The following is a 22,946-nucleotide window of genomic DNA, read 5'->3' as shown; positions in this document are numbered from 1 at the left end:
AGGGTGGCATAATATATGCTGCAGCCCTTAGAGATCTTCCCTGGCCACAGGGCCCTTGGTACCAGGGGTACCTTTTACAAGGGACTTATCTGTGTGTCAGGGCTGTTCCAATAGTACACACAAAGGTACAGTTTTAGGGAAAGAACACTGGTGCTGGGGCCTGGTTAGCAGGGTCCCAGCACACTTTCAATCAAAGCTGGCATCAACAAAAGGCAAACAGTTAGGGGTAACCATGCCAACAGTGCCATTTTCCTACAGTGAGACAGACTCTGAGGCTGCTGGGCCTCATGGCCTCCTGCATCCTGCCAGTGACACAGCCAGATGGCATATGCGGGCTCTGCAGTGGGACTTGAAGTTCCAGTGGGCACAGCATCAGGGAAATCTCTCCATTATGGTCCAGGTCTCGGAGGGGACTGCGAAAGGCCTGCAGTGGTGGCTTTTGAATCTGTATTGGGTCCATGGCAGATCCCTCTCCCTTCTGCAATCAGATCTTTCTATAGTGACAGATGCGTTGCTTCTGGGTTGGGATGGCCACATGGGAGAGGCAGAGATCCGAGGCCTCTGGTCTCCGGCAGAGTCTGGGCTCCATATCAACCTTCTGGAGCTCTGGGCGATCAGGTTTGCGTTGAAAGCATTTCTTCCCTCTCTCAAAGGGAAGGTTGAGTAGGTGTTAACGGACAATACTACCGCAGTGTGGTACTGCAACAAACAGGGCAGAGTAGGGTCCTGGACCCTGTGTCAGGAGGAACTATGCCTCTGGACATTGCTGGAACATCAGGGCATTACCCTGGTGGTTCAACATCTGGCAGGTACTCTCAACGCCAGAGCGGACAAACTCAGCCGTCGATGCACAGCAGATCACAAATGTCCTCTCCATCTGGAGGTGGCGCAAGGTCTCTTTCTGCAGTGGGGATAGCTTTGGTTGGATCTGTTCGCCTCCACAGAGAACGCGCAATGTCAGCTGTTTTGCATTCTGGAGTTTCCAAGGCTGCACTCGCTCTGAGGCGCTTTTCGTCTTGAGTAGAACTCCGGCCTCCTTTACGCCTTTGTGCCTATACCTCTTCTGCCCAGAGTTCTCAAGAAGATCAGGACCAACCGGGCCCAAGTCATCTTGGTGGCTCCGGACTGGGCACGGAGTGTATGGTATCCAGAACTATTGGATATGGCCATTGATCCTCCACTCAGACTGCCTCTTCGGGCACCTCAACTTGTCCAATCTCCACCTTCATGCATGGAGATTGAGCGGCGACAGTTGACAACTTTTGATTTTCTTCCCGAAGTCTGTGATGTTATCTTGGCAGCCAGGTGTCCCTCCACTAAAACGATATACGCCTGTCGGCATAAATTTGTGTCATGGTGCACTAACAATTCTGTTGATCCCCTCTCTGCCCATCTCTGAGGTTCTTTTGTTCATTCTTTCTTTGGCCCAGAGGTGCTCTACTTTGGGCACCGTTAAAAGGTATTTATCTGCCATTTCGGCCTTTCTTAGGTTACCTGATCAGCCCTCACTCTTTCAATCTCCTATTGTGAGTAGACTCCTAAGAGGTCTCACCCATTTATTTCCTCCCACTCCATTTATCATGCCTCAGTGGGACCTCAGTCTGGTCCTTACTTATTTAATGTGTACTCCCTTTGAGCCGATGCACAATTGGCCCCGTATGGCTCCTCACTTTCAAGACTGTCTTTCTTGTTGCCATCACTTGTGTTCGCAGGGTGAGTGAGCTTCAGGCCCTTTGGTCCAAACGTCCATTCTTGTCTGTACACCCTGTCAAAGTGGTGTTGCGCACTAAGGCTTCCTTCCAAAGGTTGTTACACCTTTTCATGTAGGCCAGTCCATTACCCTGCCTACATTTTACGCACCCCCACATCCTTCCCCTGAGGAGGAGAAACTCCACCGGCTGGGCCCAAAAAGAGCATTGGCGTTCTATTTTAATCGTACCAAAGATTTCCAGGTGGACGATCAACTCTTTGTCGAGTATGTGGGTGCGAAGAAAGGGAAGGCGGTGCAAAAACGTGCCATCTCTCGATGGGTGGTACTTTGCTTCAAGATGTGCTACGCTTTGGCCAAGAAGCAACCCCATGAGGGCTTAAGCGCTCATTTCTCCAGAGCTACTGCTGCTTCCACTGCGTTAGCATGCAGAGTTCCTGTCCTGGATATCTGTCAGGCAGCAATGTGAGCATCCCTGCATACGTTTAAAACATTACTGCCTGGACTGTCAGGTCCGTCGGGACGGCTAATTTGGTAGTTTGGTCCTGCAGGACTTTCTAGTATGATCTTGGTTCACAGCCCACCTCTGAGGATAGGATTGCTTGGGTATCTACTCTAAGGTAAGGAATCTGCAACTAGAGGTCTCTATGAGATGTACAGGTTACTTACCTTAAGTAACGAAATATTTGGTAGAGACATATTCTAGTTAGATTCCTTACAGACCCACCCATCCCCTCGCTTGCGAACTGATTTCTAGGGACAGGGATTCCCCCTTCTGGTGCTTAGCCCTGGCGCACCAGTCTCTGTGTTTTTAGCGGCTCTGCGCTTTGGCATGGAAAGTCGTTAAAAAAAACTGACGTCACTGCGCTGAGGGGCGTCTATCTACTGCTTCCGATGTCACCATGGCGACTATGACGCCCACGACGCCCCAGAGTCGACCGACACCACCTACCAACACTCAAGGTTATTGTTCGAAGAAAAATCTCCAGATCCAGTCTGATGCCTGGGGGAAATTCTAAGGTACGGAATCTGCAACTAGAATATGTCTCTACCAGATATTTTGTTACCGAAGGTAAGTAAGTTGTACATCAGGTGTAGGGAAGTGACCTCTGCCCACAGGAAGTAGTCACTTAGTGGATGTAGCCACCCTAAGGTTGATGACCCATTGGTCACTACTAGGTACCCCCCTAAAACTCCCACTAAATACAGTATGTTCGATGGCATCTGTCGCTGTAGATACGCATGTTTTGCAATAGCTCGCCATCTGGTGTTGGGCCGGAGTGTTACAAGTTGTTTTTCTTTGAAGAAGTCTTTCGAGTCACGGGACCGAGTGACTCCTCCTTTTGTCTCCATTGCGCATGGGCGTCGACTCCATCTTCGATTGTTTTTTTTCCGCCATTGGGTTCGGACGTGTTCCTGTCGCTCCGAGTTTCGGAACGGAAAAATAGCTAATTTCAGAAGATTTTCGTCGGTATTGTTGCGTTCGGGGTCGGCGTAGTTAGATTCAACACCGCGTCTAAGATCGAAGAGCTCCGGTGCCCTTCGGGGTAATTTTTTCGATCCCCTGTCGGGGCCTGGTCGGCCCGACCGCGTGCAGAAGAACGCCGATGGAACGGACCCCGTTCCGTTTCTGTCCCAAATGCCACAATAAATACCCCTATACAGACCAACACTTGGTCTGCAACCTGTGCCTGTCACCTGAGCACAGCGAAGACACCTGCGAGGCCTGTCGTGCGTTCCGGTCCCGAAAAACTCTCCGAGACCGTCGAGCCAGAAGACTTCAGATGGCGTCCGCGCCGACAGCCCACCAGGAGTTCGAGGAACAAGAAGAGGAGGGATCCTTTTCGATCCAAGAATCGGACTCCGAAGGATTTGACGATACACAAACCGTGAGTAGGACGTCGAAAACCACTCAAAAGAAGATTTACAAGGCCCAGGGGACGCCACTGCCATCAGGCCATGGCTCGACCCATAAATTCGGTGACCGACCGTCGGCACCGAAAAAGGCCCATACAGTGCCGAGATCGTCCGACTCCGGTCGAGACACCGGCACGCAGCCTTCTCGGGACCGAGAAAGTGATGGAGACAAGCATCGACACCGAGATACCGGTGTAGACACGGCTCGACGCCGAGACAGCGGCACCGAAGAAGATCGACGCCGAGAGGTTTCGGCCCCGAAAAATAAAAAAGTCACCTCGGAGCCGAAAAAAGATGCAGACAGGGTTTCGGTGCCGAAACAAACTGCAACCGACCCAGTTTCAGGCTCTTATACAGAAGAGCACTCGCTAACCTCCCAAATGCAAAAGCATAGGTTTGAGGAAGAACTACACTCAACGGATGTTGACCATACGCAAAAGCGTATTTTCATACAGCAGGGGACAGGAAAAATAAGCACCCTTCCCCCTATTAGAAGAAAGAGAAGATTGGAGTTCCAAACTGAACAAACACCACAAACAAAAGTGGTGAAAAAGTTACCCCACCACCCTCTCCTCCACCTGTGATTAACGTCTCACCAGCACAAACTCCATCACATTCCCCAGCTCACACCACCATGAGCCAGGGTGACCAAGATCAAGACGCATGGGACTTATACGACGCCCTAGTGTCAGATAACAGTCCGGAGGCATACCCTACGAAGCCATCTCCACCAGAGGACAGCACTGCGTATTCTCAAGTGGTGGCTAGAGCAGCACAATTTCACAATGTAAGCCTCCACTCAGAACAGGTCGAGGATGACTTTTTATTCAACACACTCTCCTCCACCCACAGCTCCTACCAAAGCCTGCCTATGCTCCCTGGTATGCTCCGGCACGCAAAAGAAATCTTTAAGGAGCCGGTCAAAAGTAGGGCAATCACACCAAGAGTGGAAAAAAAGTATAAGGCGCCTCCTACAGACCCGGCTTTCATCACTACACAGCTGCCACCAGACTCTGTCGTTGTAGGAGCAGCTAGGAAAAGGGCCAACTCCCACACATCTGGAGATGCACCACCCCCAGATAAAGAAAGCCGCAAGTTCGATGCAGCTGGTAAGAGTTGCAGCACAAGCTGCAAACCAGTGGCGCATCGCTAACTCCCAGGCACTACTTGCGCGCTATGACAGAGCCCATTGGGATGAGATGCAACATCTCATTGACCATCTGCCCAAGGACCTACAAAATAGGGCAAAACAAGTGGTTGAGGAGGGACAGACCATTTCCAACAACCAAATCCGCTCCTCCATGGATCTGCAGATACAGCTGCACGGACAATTAATACATCTGTAACTATCAGAAGGCATGCATGGCTCCGAACGTCTGGATTTAAACCAGAGATTCAGCAAGCAGTTCTCAATATGCCTTTTAACGAAAAAGAACTGTTCGGTCCAGAAGTGGACACAGCGATTGAGAAACTCAAAAAAGACACGGACACTGCTAAAGCCATGGGCGCACTCTACTCCCCGCAGAGCAGAGGGAATTACAGCACATTCCGTAAAACACCCTTTAGAGGGGGGTTTCGGGGTCAAAGCACACAAGCCAGCACCTCACAGGCAACACCGTCCAGTTACCAGGGACAGTACAGAGGAGGTTTTCGGGGACAATATAGAGGAGGGCAATTCCCTAGGAATAGAGGAAAATTTCAAAGCCCCAAAACCCCTACTACTAAGCAGTGACTCACATGTCACTCACCCCCTCCACACAACACCAGTGGGGGGAAGAATAAGTCATTATTACAAAGCATGGGAGGAAATCACTACAGACACTTGGGTTCTAGCAATTATCCAACATGGTTATTGCATAGAATTTCTACAATTCCCTCCAAACATACCACCAAAAGCACAAAATTTGACAAAACATCATTCCAATCTCCTGGAGATAGAAGTGCAGGCACTATTGCAAAAGAATGCAATCGAATTAGTGCCAAACACACAAATAAACACAGGAGTTTACTCACTGTACTTTCTGATACCAAAGAAGGACAAAACGCTGAGACCAATCCTAGACCTCAGAATAGTGAACACATTCATCAAATCAGACCACTTTCACATGGTCACACTACAAGAAGTTTTACCATTGCTAAAACTACACGACTACATGTCAACTTTAGACCTCAAGGACGCGTATTTCCATATACCAATACACCCATCGCACAGGAAATACCTAAGGTTTGTATTCAAAGGAATACATTACCAATTCAAGGTACTGCCTTTCGGATTAACAACCGCACCAAGAGTCTTTACCAAATGTCTAGCGGTAGTCGCTGCACACATCAGAAGGCAGCAAATACATGTGTTCCCATATCTAGACGACTGGCTAATCAAGGCCCATTCGTTAATAGAGTGCTCAATTCACACAAATCAGATCATACAAACCCTCTTCAAACTAGGGTTCACCGTCAACTTCACGAAATCCAACATTCTGCCGTGCAAGGTACAACAATACCTAGGAGCCATAATAGACACAACAAAAGGAGTAGCCACTCCAAGTCCCCAAAGAATTCAAAATTTCAACACCATCATACAACGCATGTATCCAACACAAAAGATACAAGCAAAGATGATATTACAACTCCTAGGCATGATGTCTTCATGCATAGCCATTGTCCCAAACGCAAGACTGCACATGAGGCCCTTACAACAGTGCCTAGCATCACAGTGGTCTCAAGCACAGGGTCACCTTCTAGATCTGGTGTTAATAGACCGCCAAACTTACCTCTCGCTTCTGTGGTGGAACAACATAAATTTAAACAAGGGGCGGCCTTTCCAAGACCCAGTGCCACAATACGTAATAACAACAGATGCTTCCATGACAGGGTGGGGAGCACACCTCGATCAACACAGCATACAAGGACAATGGAACGTACATCAAACAAAACTGCATATAAATCACCTAGAACTACTAGCAGTTTTTCAAGCACTAAAAGCTTTCCAACCAATAATAGTTCACAAATACATTCTCGTCAAGACAGACAACATGACAACAATGTATTATCTAAACAAGCAAGGGGGGACACACTCCACGCAGTTAAGCCTGCTAGCACAAAAAATTTGGCGTTGGGCAATTCGCAACCAAATTCGCCTAATAGCACAATTTATACCAGGGATCCAAAATCAACTCGCAGACAACCTCTCTCGAGATCACCAACAGGTCCACGAATGGGAAATTCACCCCCAAATTCTGAACACCTATTTCAAACTCTGGGGAACACCTCAAATAGACTTGTTTGCGACGAAGGAGAACGCAAAATGCCAAAACTTCGCATCCAGATACCCACACAAACAGTCCCTAGGCAATGCCCTATGGATGAACTGGTCAGGGATATTTGCTTACGCTTTTCCTCCTCTCCCTCTCCTTCCTTACCTGGTAAACAAACTCAGTCAAAACAAACTCAAACTCATATTGATAGCACCAACTTGGGCAAGGCAACCCTGGTACACAACGCTGCTAGACCTATCAGTAGTACCCTACATCAAATTGCCCAACAGGCCAGATCTGTTGACACAACACAACCAAAACATCAGACACCCAGATCCAGCATCGCTGAATCTAGCAATCTGGCTCCTGAGATCCTAGAATTCGGGCACTTACAACTTACCCAAGAATGTATGGAAGTCATAAAGCAAGCCAGAAGGCCATCCACCAGGCACTGCTATGCAAGTAAATGGAAGAGGTTTGTTTGCTACTGCCATATTAATCAAATACAACCTTTACACACAACTCCAGAACATGTAGTGGGCTACTTGCTTCACTTACAAAAATCTAACCTGGCTTTCTCTTCCATTAAAATACACCTTGCAGCAATATCTGCATACCTGCAGACTACCTATTCAACTTCCCTATATAAGATACCAGTCATTAAAGCATTCATGGAGGGCCTTAGGAGAATTATACCACCAAGAACACCACCTGTTCCTTCATGGAACCTAAATGTTGTCCTAACTAGACTTATGGGTCCACCTTTTGAACCCATGCACTCCTGCGAAATACAGTTCCTAACCTGGAAGGTTGCATTTCTCATCGCCATTACTTCCCTAAGAAGAGTAAGCGAGATTCAGGCGTTTACAATACAAGAACCTTTGATACAACTACACAAGAATAAGGTCGTCCTAAGGACTAATCCTACATTTTTGCCAAAGGTTATTTCACCGTTCCATCTAAATCAAACAGTGGAACTTCCAGTGTTCTTTCCACAGCCAGATACCGTAGCTGAAAGGGCACTACATACATTAGATGTCAAAAGAGCATTAATGTATTACATTGACAGAACAAAGAACATCAGAAAGACTAAACAACTATTTATTGCATTTCAAAAACCTCATGCAGGAAACCCAATATCAAAACAAGGTATAGCCAGATGTATAGTTAAATGCATCCAAATCTGCTACCTTAAAGCTAAACGACAGCTGCCCATTACACCAAGGGCACACTCAACCAGAAAGAAGGGTGCTACCATGGCCTTTCTAGGAAACATCCCAATGCAAGAAATATGTAAGGCAGCCACATGGTCTACGCCTCACACATTCACCAAGCACTACTGTGTAGATGTGTTATCCGCACAACAAGCCACAGTAGGTCAAGCCGTATTAAGAACATTATTTCAAACTACTTCCACTCCTACAGGCTGAGCCACCGCTTTTGGGGAGATAACTGCTTACTAGTCTATGCAAAACATGCGTATCTACAGCGACAGATGCCATCGAACTGAAAATGTCACTTACCCAGTGTACATCTGTTCGTGGCATCAGTCGCTGTAGATTCGCATGTGCCCACCCGCCTCCCCGGGAGCCTGTAGCAGTTTGGAAGTTACCTTCAACTATTTGTATATGTATCATCTCAACCTTAAATGGGTACATACTTAGTCACTCCATTGCATGGGCACTATTACTACAATTCAACTCCTACCTCACCCTCTGCGGGGAAAAGCAATCGAAGATGGAGTCGACGCCCATGCGCAATGGAGACAAAAGGAGGAGTCACTCGGTCCCGTGACTCGAAAGACTTCTTCGAAGAAAAACAACTTGTAACACTCCGGCCCAACACCAGATGGCGAGCTATTGCAAAACATGCGAATCTACAGCGACTGATGCCACGAACAGATGTACACTGGGTAAGTGACATTTTCATTAGTAGGCATCCGTAGTCCAAGAAATCAGATTCCATGGACAAAAGAAGACCAACAACAAAGTAGTCCCAAGGCTCGAGAACTGAAGTCCTGCTGCACTAAGAAAAGGCACCAAACCTTACTTGCTGCACCCAGTACTCGACAATCGCAGCTAAGTTGTTGCTTGGATGTTGGATGGACTTCACAAACCCCCAGAGGACCTCCACTCTTCACAGATCACCAAAGTTCTCCCTCCAGAGTGAAGGCATCACTCCTCACCATCAAGAAACCCAAGACTCAGTGAAGGCCACTTCACTGACTGGCTGCTGACCAAGGAACCATACACCGAAGCCGGACCAAACTTCGCCCATCGGACAGACCCTGCCAGTATGCCAAATTTAGAGTTTGGAGGCACTGCACCCTCCAGTGGCCAGACTGTGCAATAGCCCTAGGTGCTGGTTACCTCACGTTAGACACCCAGAAGGACAGTCCATTCCGGACTGAAAAAGGACCAGGAGGAAGCCGAGGGACTTCAGGAACCACCCTGACCTCCCATCAGAGTGCCCCTGCTGACCTGCAAGCGACTTTCAAAGAGACTTACCTCCTACTTCCAAGGGCACCTTTGTGCACAGCTCCTGGCTTACCGTTTCGCTCTACATGTGGTCGCCCTGTGCTCTGCACCAAAGCCCCAGCTGTGCCCCAAGGGTCCTTCATCCCTTTCAACCTTGGCACTTCAAGGGGACCCACTGGGCTTTCCTTTATGTCCACCTGTGCAGCTGTTTTCCAGGTAGTCCCCCGCAATGGCCTGGTACCAGCTGCAACTACTTTCTGCATCTGCTCCCACCAAAACCGGAAGCCGCTCATACTTCTCCAGCTGGTCCATAGTACCCACTGACAACCTCGACATACCTGCGACAGGAGACATTGGAAACACACTTCCTGATTTAAATGCATTTTTAATGTATTTTCTTCATTAATTCCTGTGATGTTTAAATACATTCAAAAATACTATTTTTAATAAAAGTTAAAACATTCATCACTTACAAAGTACTTACCTGATTTTGATGATCTTTATCTTTAACTTTTTATAAAAATCTGAAGTATTTTTGTAAATTGGTCTCAAGTTACTCTTGAGTATGTGGTCCCAGTTATTGATAATGTGAGTACAACAAATGCTTTGCACTTCTCCAAGATTAGCCAACTGCTCCACCAAGCTATCATAAACATTGGAGCAGTAGGTGATCTAGTTTTTACCTTTGTAAACCAATGTGTGGCTGTCTAGACCCCCTGCCCAGTGTACCTAGCTTTGCACACTACATAGAGGGCCATCCTCCAACACTCTCCTATTAGGAAGACTGCTTTTTAGGGTGCCCAACTACATAGTTACACAGCAAACCCCTTTTCTCCTCAACAGTCTATTCTCCTATAGGGCCAGGCACACTCCTTCCCTCTTTGAGCAGGCTGACAGGTTTCTAGGCTTAATGCAGATCCACTGCTCTCCAGCAAGTTGTGCAGACTTTGGTGACATCCCCTCACCTCTGGAATTCTGGCTTTTGGACAGACATCAGCCTTAGATCACAGTAGCTCTTTGAGACCTATGCAGTGCACTCCCTACATCGATCAAAAAGAACAAGGAACTTGAGCAAAGTGGAATGGTGTGGCTCCCACCTTCATACTCAATTTCCAGACAGTGGATGCTTGCTTCAAGCAGGAGAAAGCAAAACATGAGCACGGTCAAACGTGAAACCTCTGCACCTGGCTGTCATCAGCCTTCCTGTGGTTGCACATAGCGAGAAACAAAGGGACAGGCTCTGCCTAAAACGTCTATCTCTGTAGTAACAGAAATTGTTAACACACCTGATCTCAGAATCATGAAAAGGCCTACTCCTCCACAAACACGCCAGATTAGCATGACACAGGCCAAAGAAAAATCAAGATATGGTTTAACATTTATTTATGTGTCTTATGGGAATGATGGAGATCTACAGCCCATGGTGAGATTCTGTTTGAAGATGGTCCCTTATATGCAGCAGAAATATCTGAGAGCACGATGAGTGTATTTTGGGCAGGATCTTGGTAACCAAAAGGGCAGGTTTTGATGTTTACCTTTCAACTTAAGACCTGGTACCTTTCCCTTCAGTGTCTTCTGCAAACTCAGGCTCAAGAATTTGAACAGTAGGGCTGTGTTCTCAGCAGAGAGCCTAAGACGGGACGCATGCTTTTTAAAGAAGAAATCAATTTCTGTACTGGGTGTTCATGGAAAACTGTGGTTCCAGAAAAAAATATTTTTTTGCCTTATGTGGTGCCCAATCAAACAGTGAGCATTAGTGGGGAATTTAGTTGTAACGAAACTGAATGCTGCCAGTATCAAAGGTATAGTGACCATTACTACCTTTCTCTTTAATTATTTATTAAAATGAAATCTGAAATGACACAGGTGGCCATGATGAAGAATTTTGAAAATGTATCCAATTTGTTGAAATATTGATTACTTACTGTTGGCAGGAGTTTTCTACCTCCAGGATGAGTGTATGTTCTCTCGGTTAACTGCAGGTCTCTTCCTCTTTCTTATCAAGGTGATTTGCTAGCGTTGGTGCCCTTGATTAGCTGAACACAAGACATACCATTAACCTAGTTAACTCGATATATGAATCTTTCTTCCATCCATCAGTGTTATAGAAGTACGTGTGGTGACATAAACAGTAAACATTTGTATTCCTGCATACATCACAACCTTTTCTGCCTCCTCTTTAACTCAGCCAGTGTGACCAAAGTGGTTTCTATTTTTTATTTTACTTGTAGACTTCGATTGGTGTTACGTGGTGTAGATAAAGTATCAAAATATATAAATCAGGTTTGATATTTTTTTAACTGACTGATTCGATGTTAGCATTTTAATATTAGTACACCTTAAAAATGATTCAGACTTTTTACTTCCTTTGTCTGTTATCTTTTGGCCAGATTTTAATTTGATCAATTTACCTTTCAGTACCAAAATTCTCCAGTAGATTCTAGGAGACAAGCTATTGCCCATTCGTTGGCAAGACTTAGAAGCATATACCCTGAACTCTTCTGCCCCCACTCTTCTTTTCCTAGTCACCCATACTTTAGAAGGATTGGTTGTAGTAATGACTAAAAAGTTGTAGATCTCACAGCTTTAGGAACAGTTGTTTTTTTATGACTTGACCTTGTGGAATTCATGAAGATATGGCTTTGCTATGTTTATCTCCTTTAGCTTAGTCGTGTCACAAAGAAATCACAACTGTCCATGTGCATAGAAGTACAAAAATGCATTACATGGTAACTATTCAATTATGTAATGCATGGGTGACAGTAGCATTTTATCTGAAAATCCTCTGTCCGGATGCCTCCAACATTTGTCCATTTATCACACCAATGTGCTGTCGTACTGATTTCCAAATTGGCTCTCTTGTGCTTCAGCCTTGCTTGATAATTTATTAGAGATGACCTTCTCAACCCCCCACCAGCTGTGCCAGATTGTCTTACAAGCCCATCTTAGTTTAAATGCATCCTCAACCTCTAACCTGAACCACCTCTTTGCTCTGTGTTCTTTCACTGCAATGCCTACAACCACCGTAAGAGAAATTCGAGGAATCACTGACCTTAGTGTCTACTCAATACAATAGAACGTACTTTAATACCTCCAAGAACAATCGATCGGCTCTTCGTCCTTTTAATAGATATTTTTGCACACTCCCATGGTGGGGTAAATAAAGACTCATGAAACTGGAAAATCCTACGAGCATTTTATTTTTTATTTTGAAAGATGATTTTACAGTAGAATTGCGTGCAAGTAGAATTTCCAGAGAGGTTTCTGGCATTGTGCTTGTGTTCTGCTTAGCTCAGTGGCTGGTTAGTGTCTGAAGATGCTCACAATGCAGCCACTCATTTATTGAGGAGAAACCTTCATGTTCAATAGTGTGTGGCTGTAGCTACAAATGCTCTTCATACTCCTGCCTTCTAGTGTTGGGTCCAGAGTGTTGCAAGTTGTTTTTCTTCGAAGAAGTATTTTCGAGTCACGGGATAGAGTGACTCCTACTTCTTGGTGATACTGCTCATGGGCATTGATTCCTTTGTTAGATTGTTCCTTGCCGTCTGGTTCAGACGTGTGTGCCTTCACTCTGTCTTTTGACTCCTGTTCGAAATCTTTCCTTCCATCTTCTCTTTATCAGCGGTATTGTTTTTTCATTTGCGTATTTCCATCCTCGTGTTCGTCTCCACTCGTCTGTCCAAGTACCAATCTTGTGCCCTCCGGGGTAACCTCGCCTGTTTTTGGCCTACTTCACCCTGTGGCACTTAAGAATATGCTGAGCTGATGGAACGGATATCGCTTTGTTTCTGTCCTGGGTGCCACTCTAAATTCCCCCACACAGACTAACATCTGGTGTGTAACTTATGCCTCTCGCTGATCACCAGGAAGCTATCTGTGACGCCTGGAAAGCCTTCCGGTCAAAGAATACCCTTCGGGACCGAAGGGAACGTTGGTTGGAAATGCCGCACAAGACTTGGTACGACACTCCGGACATCTTTAGGGAGGAACTTGCCCAGGAGGAGCTGGAACATGAGGAGGCCTTATCCATCCAGAACTCACACTCTGACGTCCAGACAGATATCGAGACCCACAAGGTGACATCATTGCAACCCATGAGTACCGTAGCCCCTCCTGTCCCCCTAAAATTCCTAAAAAGCCCCTTTCATAGGTCGCTGGACCGTCACTGCCACCAGTCCATGGCTGGATCTGTAAAACTGCTTTGGCTGCCCGGCCTCCAGGCTTGACTCTGAAGATAGTCAAGACCACAACACCGTCTTTGGTATCGACCTCCAGCTCGTTAATCCAAGCCATCTCGATCCGGACTTCGATACCGAGTTATTTGGCTCCAAGCCAACCAGCTTCCACCACTGCTTTGGTCCCGACAACAGGACACCAACCAAAATGTTGGGCCAAAAACAAGGGAGCCAATGCCTTCGGAGCAGAAAGACTCCATCCAGTCTTCCGCTACGCCATCACATGTTGAACCTTTTTTGGAGACAATGGACGCTCAACAGTGCCACTTCCATATCCAGAAGGGAACAGGGTGCATCATTACTTCCACCCCTGTTATGTTGAAGAGGAAAGGGGCTTTGGGCACTTCTCCACCTCTGAAGAAGGTCACCAAGGTCTCCTGATCCTCCTACTCCACCTCTTCTACTCCCTGCTTCTCCTCTACCTCCCTCCCCTCCTCATTCACAACATGGCAGCCATGTTTTGTCTGTAGAAACAGTGGGGGGGACGATCATCTCAGTTGTTCCAGTTGTCACAATTCTCTCATACAATATGGAAGTGGACTGCCCATCAACGCATTCACCTGGTGGCAGAGTATAACAGCGACTTTGCATACCTGCTCAGCAGATTGCAGCAACACGTCCATGAATAGGAACTCCACCTGAAAGTCCTTAAAAAATATGTCCTAAAATGGGAAACTCCTCAGATAGACCTGTTTGCCACAGCAGAAAACATAAAAAAAAAAATGCCCAAGCCCCAGCTCCAGGTACTCGCATCACATATCCAAGGGCAACTCTCTATGGATAAATTGGTCAGGAATATTTGCCTATGCTTTTCCATCCCTCCCTCTCGTTCCAATTCTGGTTCAGAGGATCAGGCAGACATCTCTCACCATTATCTGTGTAGCTCCCACTTGGGCGAGTCATCCATGGTTCACCACACGTCCTGGACCTCTCAGTAGTTCTCCACAAGAAGCTTTCCAACAAGCTTAAGCTTTTCACTCAAAATCAAGGTCAGATCAGACATCCAGACCCCCCGGCACTCAACCTTGCGATATGGCTCTGAAGTCATAGAGTTTGGTTACTTGGGATTGCCTGCGGAATGTATGGACATTCCCAAGAAAACTTGTAGACCTACAACTAGAACATGTTATGCTGAAAAATTTAAACATTTGTATGCTACTACCAACCAAAACATATTGATCCCATTAAAACTACTGTCCAAGACATTGTTTATTTGTTCCACTTACAGAAAGCAAATTTAGCTGACTCTCCCACTCGCTTACATCTTGCAGTTATAGCTTCATAGCTACAGAACAGTCAACATGCTTCCTTTTTCAGAATCCCAGTTATCAGAGCTTTCATGGAAGGCCTTAAAAGGGTTATTCCTCCTTGAGTGTCTCCTGCATAATCCTGGAACCTCAATATTGTGCTTACCAGGCTCATGGGCCCTACTTTTGAACCACTTTTTCATGCTCTCTTCAGTATCTTTCTTGAAAAGTGGTATTCTTAGTTGCTATCACGACACTCTGGCGTGTTCATGAGCTCCAGGACCTAACCTTGGAATAACCTTGCTTCCAAATCCTTAGAGACAAGGTCGTCCTTCACACAAACTCAAAGTACTTTCCTAACATGGTTTCCCAATTACATATTAACTAATCCATTGCACTACTAGTCTTCTTTCCGCAGCCTGACTCAGTTGCAGAAAGAGCCCTCCACACTTTAAATATTAAAAGTGCTTTGATGTTTTACATTGACAGAACTAAAGACTTTAGAAAAACTAAACAGCTATTTGTAACTTTCTCTATACCTCACAAAGGCAACCCAATATCCACAAATAGCATAGCTAGACGGATAGTAAAACGTATACAAACGTGTTATGCTAAAGCAAAGAGACAACTACGCGTCACTCCTAGAACACACAGTATTAGGAAAAAAGGAGCCACTATGACTTTCCTTGGAAACATACCTGTAGCCTATATCTGTAAGGCAGCTACATGGTCTACACCACATACATTTACAAAACATTGTGTGGTTGTACTGGCACGCCAGCAAGACATTGTAGGTCAAGCAGTGCTACAAACACTTTTCCAGTCAACTGCAACTCGCACAGGCTAGCCACCACTTTTTTGGGAGGGACTGTGTTGTAAAGAAAACGCTGTCGCAGGTCCAAGTAAAGAAGGGTTTATTTCAATGCCACCAACCGGAGCAGGCAACACAGTCCAAAGGCTTACATCAACTGCCCTAGAACTTCCTTCTCCAGAGTTCTTATTTCATACACAAAGAACCTCATGAGCGAGAGAGCTCTGTCACTTGCCCAGCATTCCACCAGCTTATTTACAAGGTAGCACACAACACATCCCCCTTACTCACATTACTATAAAAATAACAATTGGAAGGAAAAAAAATAAAAAAGGAGAATAAAATCACAACTTACTAAGACTGTACATTACAAGGAATTAAGATACATAGTCTTTCAACCATTGAGGTCTGGAGCAAACTCTAAAACCTTTATTCAAGTTAGTTGGAGCTTTGGATACCTTAGATTTGACAGATCGATGCATTGGCACATTGAGATCATCAGAAGGGTAAGATGAGTCCCCAAGAACAGCAGGATCTTTCCATCTCACGATCCGGGACATGCGCCACACATCATTATTATCTAGAACAACCACATTCCTCCTCACCTCTTTGATACGGAACGGGCCCTTGAAACTTGATCTTCCCTTCTTTCCAAACCCAGGGTTCTTTACCAACACCATGTCACCTACAACCCATTTAACTCCAGAAACACCATGTTTGGAATCATACCACGATTTATATCTTTGCTGATACTTTTCCCTGAGTTCAGGTGCCTTGTTAAACTTTTCACCTCCATGCCCCAACTGCCACAGCTTACTCTTCATTCATGCCAGATTCATTTTGGTACACCCTGTCCTGCCTCTCATATACTCAAAAGGAGCAATTGCAGTAATAGTATTAGGAGTATTACAGTGTGGCCACCACATATCTCTGAGAAGATAAGACAACGGAACTCTGGTCTCAACAGCCTCCTGAACACAAAATGTTACCATCCTATTCATGCGTTCAGCAAGACCATTGGCTTGAGGTAAATACAGAGCCGTCCTCAAATGCACAACAGCTAAAGATTTCAAAAAATCAAAAAATCTTGCATTTCCTGGGACGTTAACTGCACACCGTTATCTGTGACTAAATGACTGGGTACACCTTAATGCCAAAACTCTTATTTAAGGAACTCGATCACAGTCCTCTTATCTAAGGTACCCACACATTTAGTCACAACCCATTTTGAGGCATAATCAACCAGGAGTATGACATAACGTTCATTGGCAGGCAGCAATTGGAATGGACCCATAAAGTCTAACCCTAACTTCAACCAAGGCCTTTCAGGAACTTCTGCAGGAGAAAGTGGAGCCTTCACCACAGTCTTGCTCTTGTCATTGTGTGCACAGGATACACAATCCCTCACAACAGCCTCTACTTCACGATCCAAACCCGGCCACCAGTACACTTCTTTTAGCCTAGATTTAGTTAAATTCCTGCCCATATGGCCCTCATGAGCGAAGTTGATAATCTTACCCCTCACACCAGTGGGTGGTATAGTCTTGGTACCCCTGAATAGCTCACTTTTACAAAAGCAAAGTTCCTCTCTTACATTCCAAAACTTCTTCAGGGAATCAGGAACATCCTTAAAATCTGGCCAGCCTTTCACAACAAATTCCTTAAGTACTTTCCTGTCAGAGTCTTGCTCTGTCGCACACTTCCACTCTTCCTCAGATATGGCCACCTCTCTCACCCAATTGATCACGCATCCGTTCTCCAGCTCATCTTCACTGTCAATTGAGGCTCGTGACAAGAAATCTGCTGCGGCATTCTTTGAACCAAGTACGTACTCCACTAAGAAATTGTATTCCATCAAACCCTCCACCCGCCTTTTTATTCTAGGTCTTCACTCTTCTTCGAGGAAAAGATCTGGACAAGAGGTCTATGTTCTGTTTTCACAACAAAAGGTAAACCCCACATATAGAACCTGGAATGTTTGATTGCCCACATACACGCAAGAGCTTCCCTCTCTATGACTGAATAGTTCAGTTCAGCTCCCTTGAGAGATTGGGATGCGAAGGCAATCACCTTCTCCTCACAATCTACTCTTTGGGTCAAAACTGCTCCCAACCCATTAATGCTTGCATCAGTATACAAGACGGTTTTAGCAAACTCATTGAAATGTCCCAAGGTGGGCATTTTGCTGATGCAATCTTTAATGAAAGCAAACACAGACATACAATCACTTGACCAATTGAATTCACTCCCTTTCTTCAAAAGTGATCTCCAGGGCTGAACTATACTTGAAAAAATTGCAATAAACTTGGAGTAATACTCTAACACCATCCTTATCCATAGGTTCAGGTGCCTGAATAATGGAATTGACCAGCTCTAGTGTGGGTTTAATCCCTTCACCCGAGATGGTATGGCCAAGGTAAGTCACGGTAGTGACTCTGAACTTGCATTTTTCTTTTTTAACAGTCAGGCCTGACAGGGCTCATTTTCTCAACACTTCCCTTAGAATCTTATCGTGGTCACTCAAGGTCTTACCATGCACCAAAATATCATCCTGGAAGAACAAAATACCAGAAATTCCCTCCAAAACTTTCTTCATGACACGTTGGAAACAGGCGGCTGCCGAGGCCAGCCTAAACGGCATTCTCAGAAATTGATATGCCCCCAGTAGTGTCACAAATGAGGTTAGATGCCTGGACTCAGGATGCAAGACAATTTGGTGGTAAGCTGAAGACAAATCCAAAACACTGAAAATTTTGGAACCCCCCAAACTAGATAACTCTTCTGAAATGTTGGGTAAGGGTTGGCGATCCACCCATATGTGTTTATTGAGGTCCCTGAGATCTACACACATACAAACCTGTTTCCCGCCCTCATTGGTTGCTAAAACCACTGGGGCCAACCATTCGGAGGATTCAATTTCTTCAATTACTCCTGCATTGAATAATCTGTTCAATTCCTCCTTGAGAGGTTCCATCATCAGTCTTGGAACTCTTCTCACCTTCTGTACAGAAGGAATGGCATTACTCTTGAGTATTATCCTATGTTCAAAGTTGTTTAGACATCCCAACTTATCACTAAAAACTTTGGGAAATTCATTAACAATGTAAAAGTTTGTATTTCCATTGTTCACTACCATAACTTGACAATCGGAGTTAGGGTCCAACTTGATACCCATGTCCTGCTGGTTGTCCCAACCTAGAAGATTGTCTCCCCGTCTTACCACATAAACTTTACTAACCGTTGTCCTATTCTGGAATTGGATTCTCATGACCTTGTATCCAATTACATCAATTTTAGTCCCTCCGTAGCTCACTTGATTGATATCGGGCTTTACTAGGGGATCACAATCATCACCCAAAATCACCTGCCAATTCTTACCACCTACCATAGTGTAAGGAGATCCAGAATCCTCTAAAACTTTGACAACTTTATCGTCCAACTTAATAGAACATTCAGGCATCAGGTTTCACACGCAAAATCATCTTATTTACATTTTCTGTAACAGAATCCACACACCATTGTTTGTCACCATTGCAAACTCTCGCATAATGGCCTTTCTTCTCACACTTCCTACATACTGAATTACGAGCACAACAGTTTGAATTATTAGCTGTGTATCCAGGATTAGCACAGCAGTAACACCGTGCTCCTGAGCCTTTTTTCTTTTCCTTTCTCTTTTCATGTGAGGAAAAGGATGCTTTGTTGTCAATGCTTATTTTTAAAACTTCTTCTTGAGCCTGAGTAATCTTCACAACACTAGAGCTACACACTTCGTGGTCATTCATTTCTCTAATCCAGATACTGGTACTTTTTCCATCCCCTCAACTATAGCAATAGCTTCCCTCAGATCAGGATTTTTTGTTAATAGTTTCTCCTGGACCCGCATGCTGTTGGTACAACGTACAAGTTGATCACGAATGAGGGAATCAGTGATGTCCCCAAAGTCACACGTACGCGCCAATGTACGTAAGGCAGCAACAAAGTTCCCAATACACTCAGTTTTCCCTTGATTCCTTGCAAAAAATGTGTGTCTCTCTAAAACAACATTAAGTTTAGATTCAAAGTGTTCTGCTAACATTGTTACAGACATTTCATAAACATCTCTCGGCTCTCCTTCAGCCCCTCCAATGGGCAATGTTTGGAGACTGTCATAAATGTTCCTGCCTTCGACACCCAAATTATGTAAAAGAACACCTTGCTTTCTCGCTGGAGAAACTTTTTCACCCCCAATTGCTGTTAAGTATGAATCAAATAGGTTTTTCCAACGTTTCCATGGCAGAATTGGCTCACCTTTATCAGATAAGAAGGCAGGTGGTTGTGACATTGCAGTTGTAGCCATTGTGATAATACAAACTGTTAGCAAGTGTGAGAAAAAATGGAAAATGAAGAGAAAAACAAATTAGGGTCAATATGTACTGATGCAATGAAGAGGAATCTTATGGACTTCAGCACACTTCCAAAAAGGTGGCACCCAACACAATATAGTCGCCTCGTACCCAGGGAGAATACGTCTGGTAGTTTCACCACATGAGCATTCATGTCAGATACACTCCCAGGAAAACAAGAACATACGTGTGTCACCTGCAGCCCAACACGCGAGAGTCGGTAAAATTGTTTTGAATTTGTCTTCAGCTTACCACAAATTTTCTTGCATCCTGAGTCCAGGCATCTAACCTTATTTGTGACACCATAACATAGTCCAAAGGCTTACATCAACTGCCCTAGAACTTCCTTCTCCAGAGTTCTTATTACTTACACAAAGAACTTCGTGAGCAAGAGAGCTCTCTGTCACTTGCCCAGCATTCCGCCAGCTTATTTACAAGGTAGAACACAACACACCGCTTTACAGTCTATACAAAGAATGTGTCTACAGCCACACATGCCATCAAATGGAAAATGTTACTTACCCAGTAAGCATCTGTTTGTGGCATATAGTGCAGTAGATTCACATGCACCGTCCCTCCTCCCCTGGACACCTGTGACCGTTTCAGTTACTTTATACTTGTATACAGTTGTACAAATGTAGTTACATTTGCATGGACATCTCTTTCTCTATACTTCCTCTACACTTATTTTCTCACCCTCCAGCAGGAAAATAATATAACAAAGGATTTGATGCCCATGCACATTATCACTAAGAAGGAGGAGTCACCCAATCCTGTGACTCGAAAAAGCTTCTTCTTCTTAAAAAAAAACCAAAAAAAAACAAGTTGCTACAATCCGGACCCAACACTAGATGGCAGGAGTATGGAGAGCATGTGATTCTATAGCACTACGAACAGATGCATTCTGGGTAAGTAACATTTTCCATAGTAATTCTGCCAATAGTAAATTATAGATTTTGTATTACAGATTTGAAGCAAAAATAGGCACATTTGATGTCACTGGTGCACAGCAGGGAAAATCAGTGCCCTGTCTTTTGTCATCTCGGAATGTTGTGGAAAACAGTGTGTCACTGTTGAGCCTCATGTTTGAAACAAATCCACTGGACGAGAGCGCTGACCAGAGACTTCGAGTTGAATCCCAACCATTGGAAATTATATATGATGCAGTAAGTAATATGTAGTAAAACCATTATTTTTGTTTGGGTTCTTCTGTGTCTATATGAGATGAATAGGCTAATAATTTTCACATTCTCACTAGATAACCATCAATAGCTTAGCTGATTTTTTCCGACCACCACAAGATGTACATCTAGAGCAGCTGACGTCGGCAACTTTGATGAAGCTTGAAGAGTTCCGCGAAAAGACTTCCACAGGTATTTGTCAATAACGCCAGTCTATGATTTAAACTGGAACATGTCAAAATAACGTTTTTTACAAACTTGTACGTTCTTACTATTTATGATATGCCAAATGGGTTACAGAGCCTTTACTGGCATGTGTTGAGTCACACCTGTGCCTTGGGCACATGCTCGATTCTCCCCACACTGTGAGCGTCATCGCCCTCAGTCTCTATTCCTCAGGCGCATGTTCAGTTTCCTATTCCTAAATCCACCACTTCCCTTACATCTCTATGATCTTCTTCTAACCAGGTTCATATCCTCGTTACCCATTCTTCTCCCATCTCTGTGCCCAAGCCCCTGTAAAACTAGTGAACTCCATGTGTCACAACTCCTCGGAAACTAAATATCTTTTGCAGACCATAACCGGAAAACAGGCAATCTTGATTTGACTCATGGGATCTGAAAGTATTAAGCCCTACTCTTGGAGTCTGTGTTGAGGTTGTGCCTAACATAATAGAGTATGTCTCTTTTTTTCCTAGGCACCCAGTATCTATCTAGAGGTTGTAGGAAAATGTCACTGTTTTCATGGTCACTCCCCACTTTTTGCCTAGTGTTGATGCCAGCTTTGATTGGAAGCATGCTGGGACCATGCTAACCAGACCCCAGCACCAGTGTTCTTTCCCAAAAACTCTGCCTTTGTTAGCCAATTGGCACAGCCCTGGCACACAGTTAAGACCCTTGTAAAAGGTACCCCTGGTACCAAGGGCCCTGTGGCTAGGGAAGGTCCCTAAAGGGCTGCAGCTTGTATTATGCCACCCTAAGGGACCCCCACACACTCAGTACTTGCACACTGCCTTGCAACTTGTGTGTGCTAGTGGGGAGAAAAGACAAAGTCAACATGGCACTCCCCTCAGAGCACCATGCCCACCAACCACTGCCTGTGGCATAGGTAAGCCACCCCTCTAGCAGGCCTTACAGCCCTAAGGCAGAGTGCACTATACCACAGCCTGCCACTTCCAGATGAGTTTCTGACCACATGGGGTGGGTGCCTTTGTGCACTCCGTGGTCAGAATCCTGTCCTTGATGGAGGTACCTCACACCTCCCCCTGCAGGAACTGTAACACCTGGCGGTGAGCCTCAAAGCCTCAAGCTTGGTGTTACAGTGCCCCATGTCACTCCAGCCAGTGGAGATGCCCGCCCCCCCGGGCGAGCCCCCACTTTTGGCGGCAAGTCCAGAGGGATAATGAAAAATCAAGAAGAAGTTAGCCCTCAGCCAGGACCACCCCTAAGGTGTCCAGAGCTGAAATGACCCCCTCCTAGGGAAATACTCCATCTCGCTTTGGAGAATTAAGGCCAATAGGGATAGGGATGTGCCCCCCTCTCCAGAGGGAGTGGGCACAAGGAGGCTGCAGCCACCCTCACGGACAGTAGCCATTGGCTACTGCCCCTGACCCTAACACACCCTTATTTAAGGGCGACCCTGAAACCAGTTCTTCAGATTCCCGACGACCTCAAGAAAGGAGGACTGCTGCGCTGAAAACCCCGCTGAGAAGAGAAGTAGACAACTGACCT

At 45.3% G+C, this 22,946-nt stretch overlaps 1 protein-coding gene across 2 annotated transcripts in view; it reads left to right on the top strand.

Moving 5' to 3' along the window:
• The window catches only part of VPS13A (vacuolar protein sorting 13 homolog A), a 1,844,906-nt gene that overhangs the window by 402,755 nt on the left and 1,419,205 nt on the right, over positions 1–22,946 (top strand). For both annotated transcript variants that reach the window (XM_069230089.1, XM_069230094.1), the window contains exons 18-19: positions 21,002–21,200; positions 21,293–21,407. In XM_069230089.1, coding sequence (XP_069086190.1) covers positions 21,002–21,200; positions 21,293–21,407 — 314 coding nt within the window. The remainder of the gene's footprint in view (positions 1–21,001; positions 21,201–21,292; positions 21,408–22,946) is intronic.

Source organism: Pleurodeles waltl, chromosome 1_1, assembly GCF_031143425.1.
Source record: "Pleurodeles waltl isolate 20211129_DDA chromosome 1_1, aPleWal1.hap1.20221129, whole genome shotgun sequence".
NCBI lineage: Eukaryota > Metazoa > Chordata > Amphibia > Caudata > Salamandridae > Pleurodeles > Pleurodeles waltl.
Note: the sequence above shows the minus strand (reverse complement) of the source record. Positions and strands in the feature narration are given on the sequence as shown.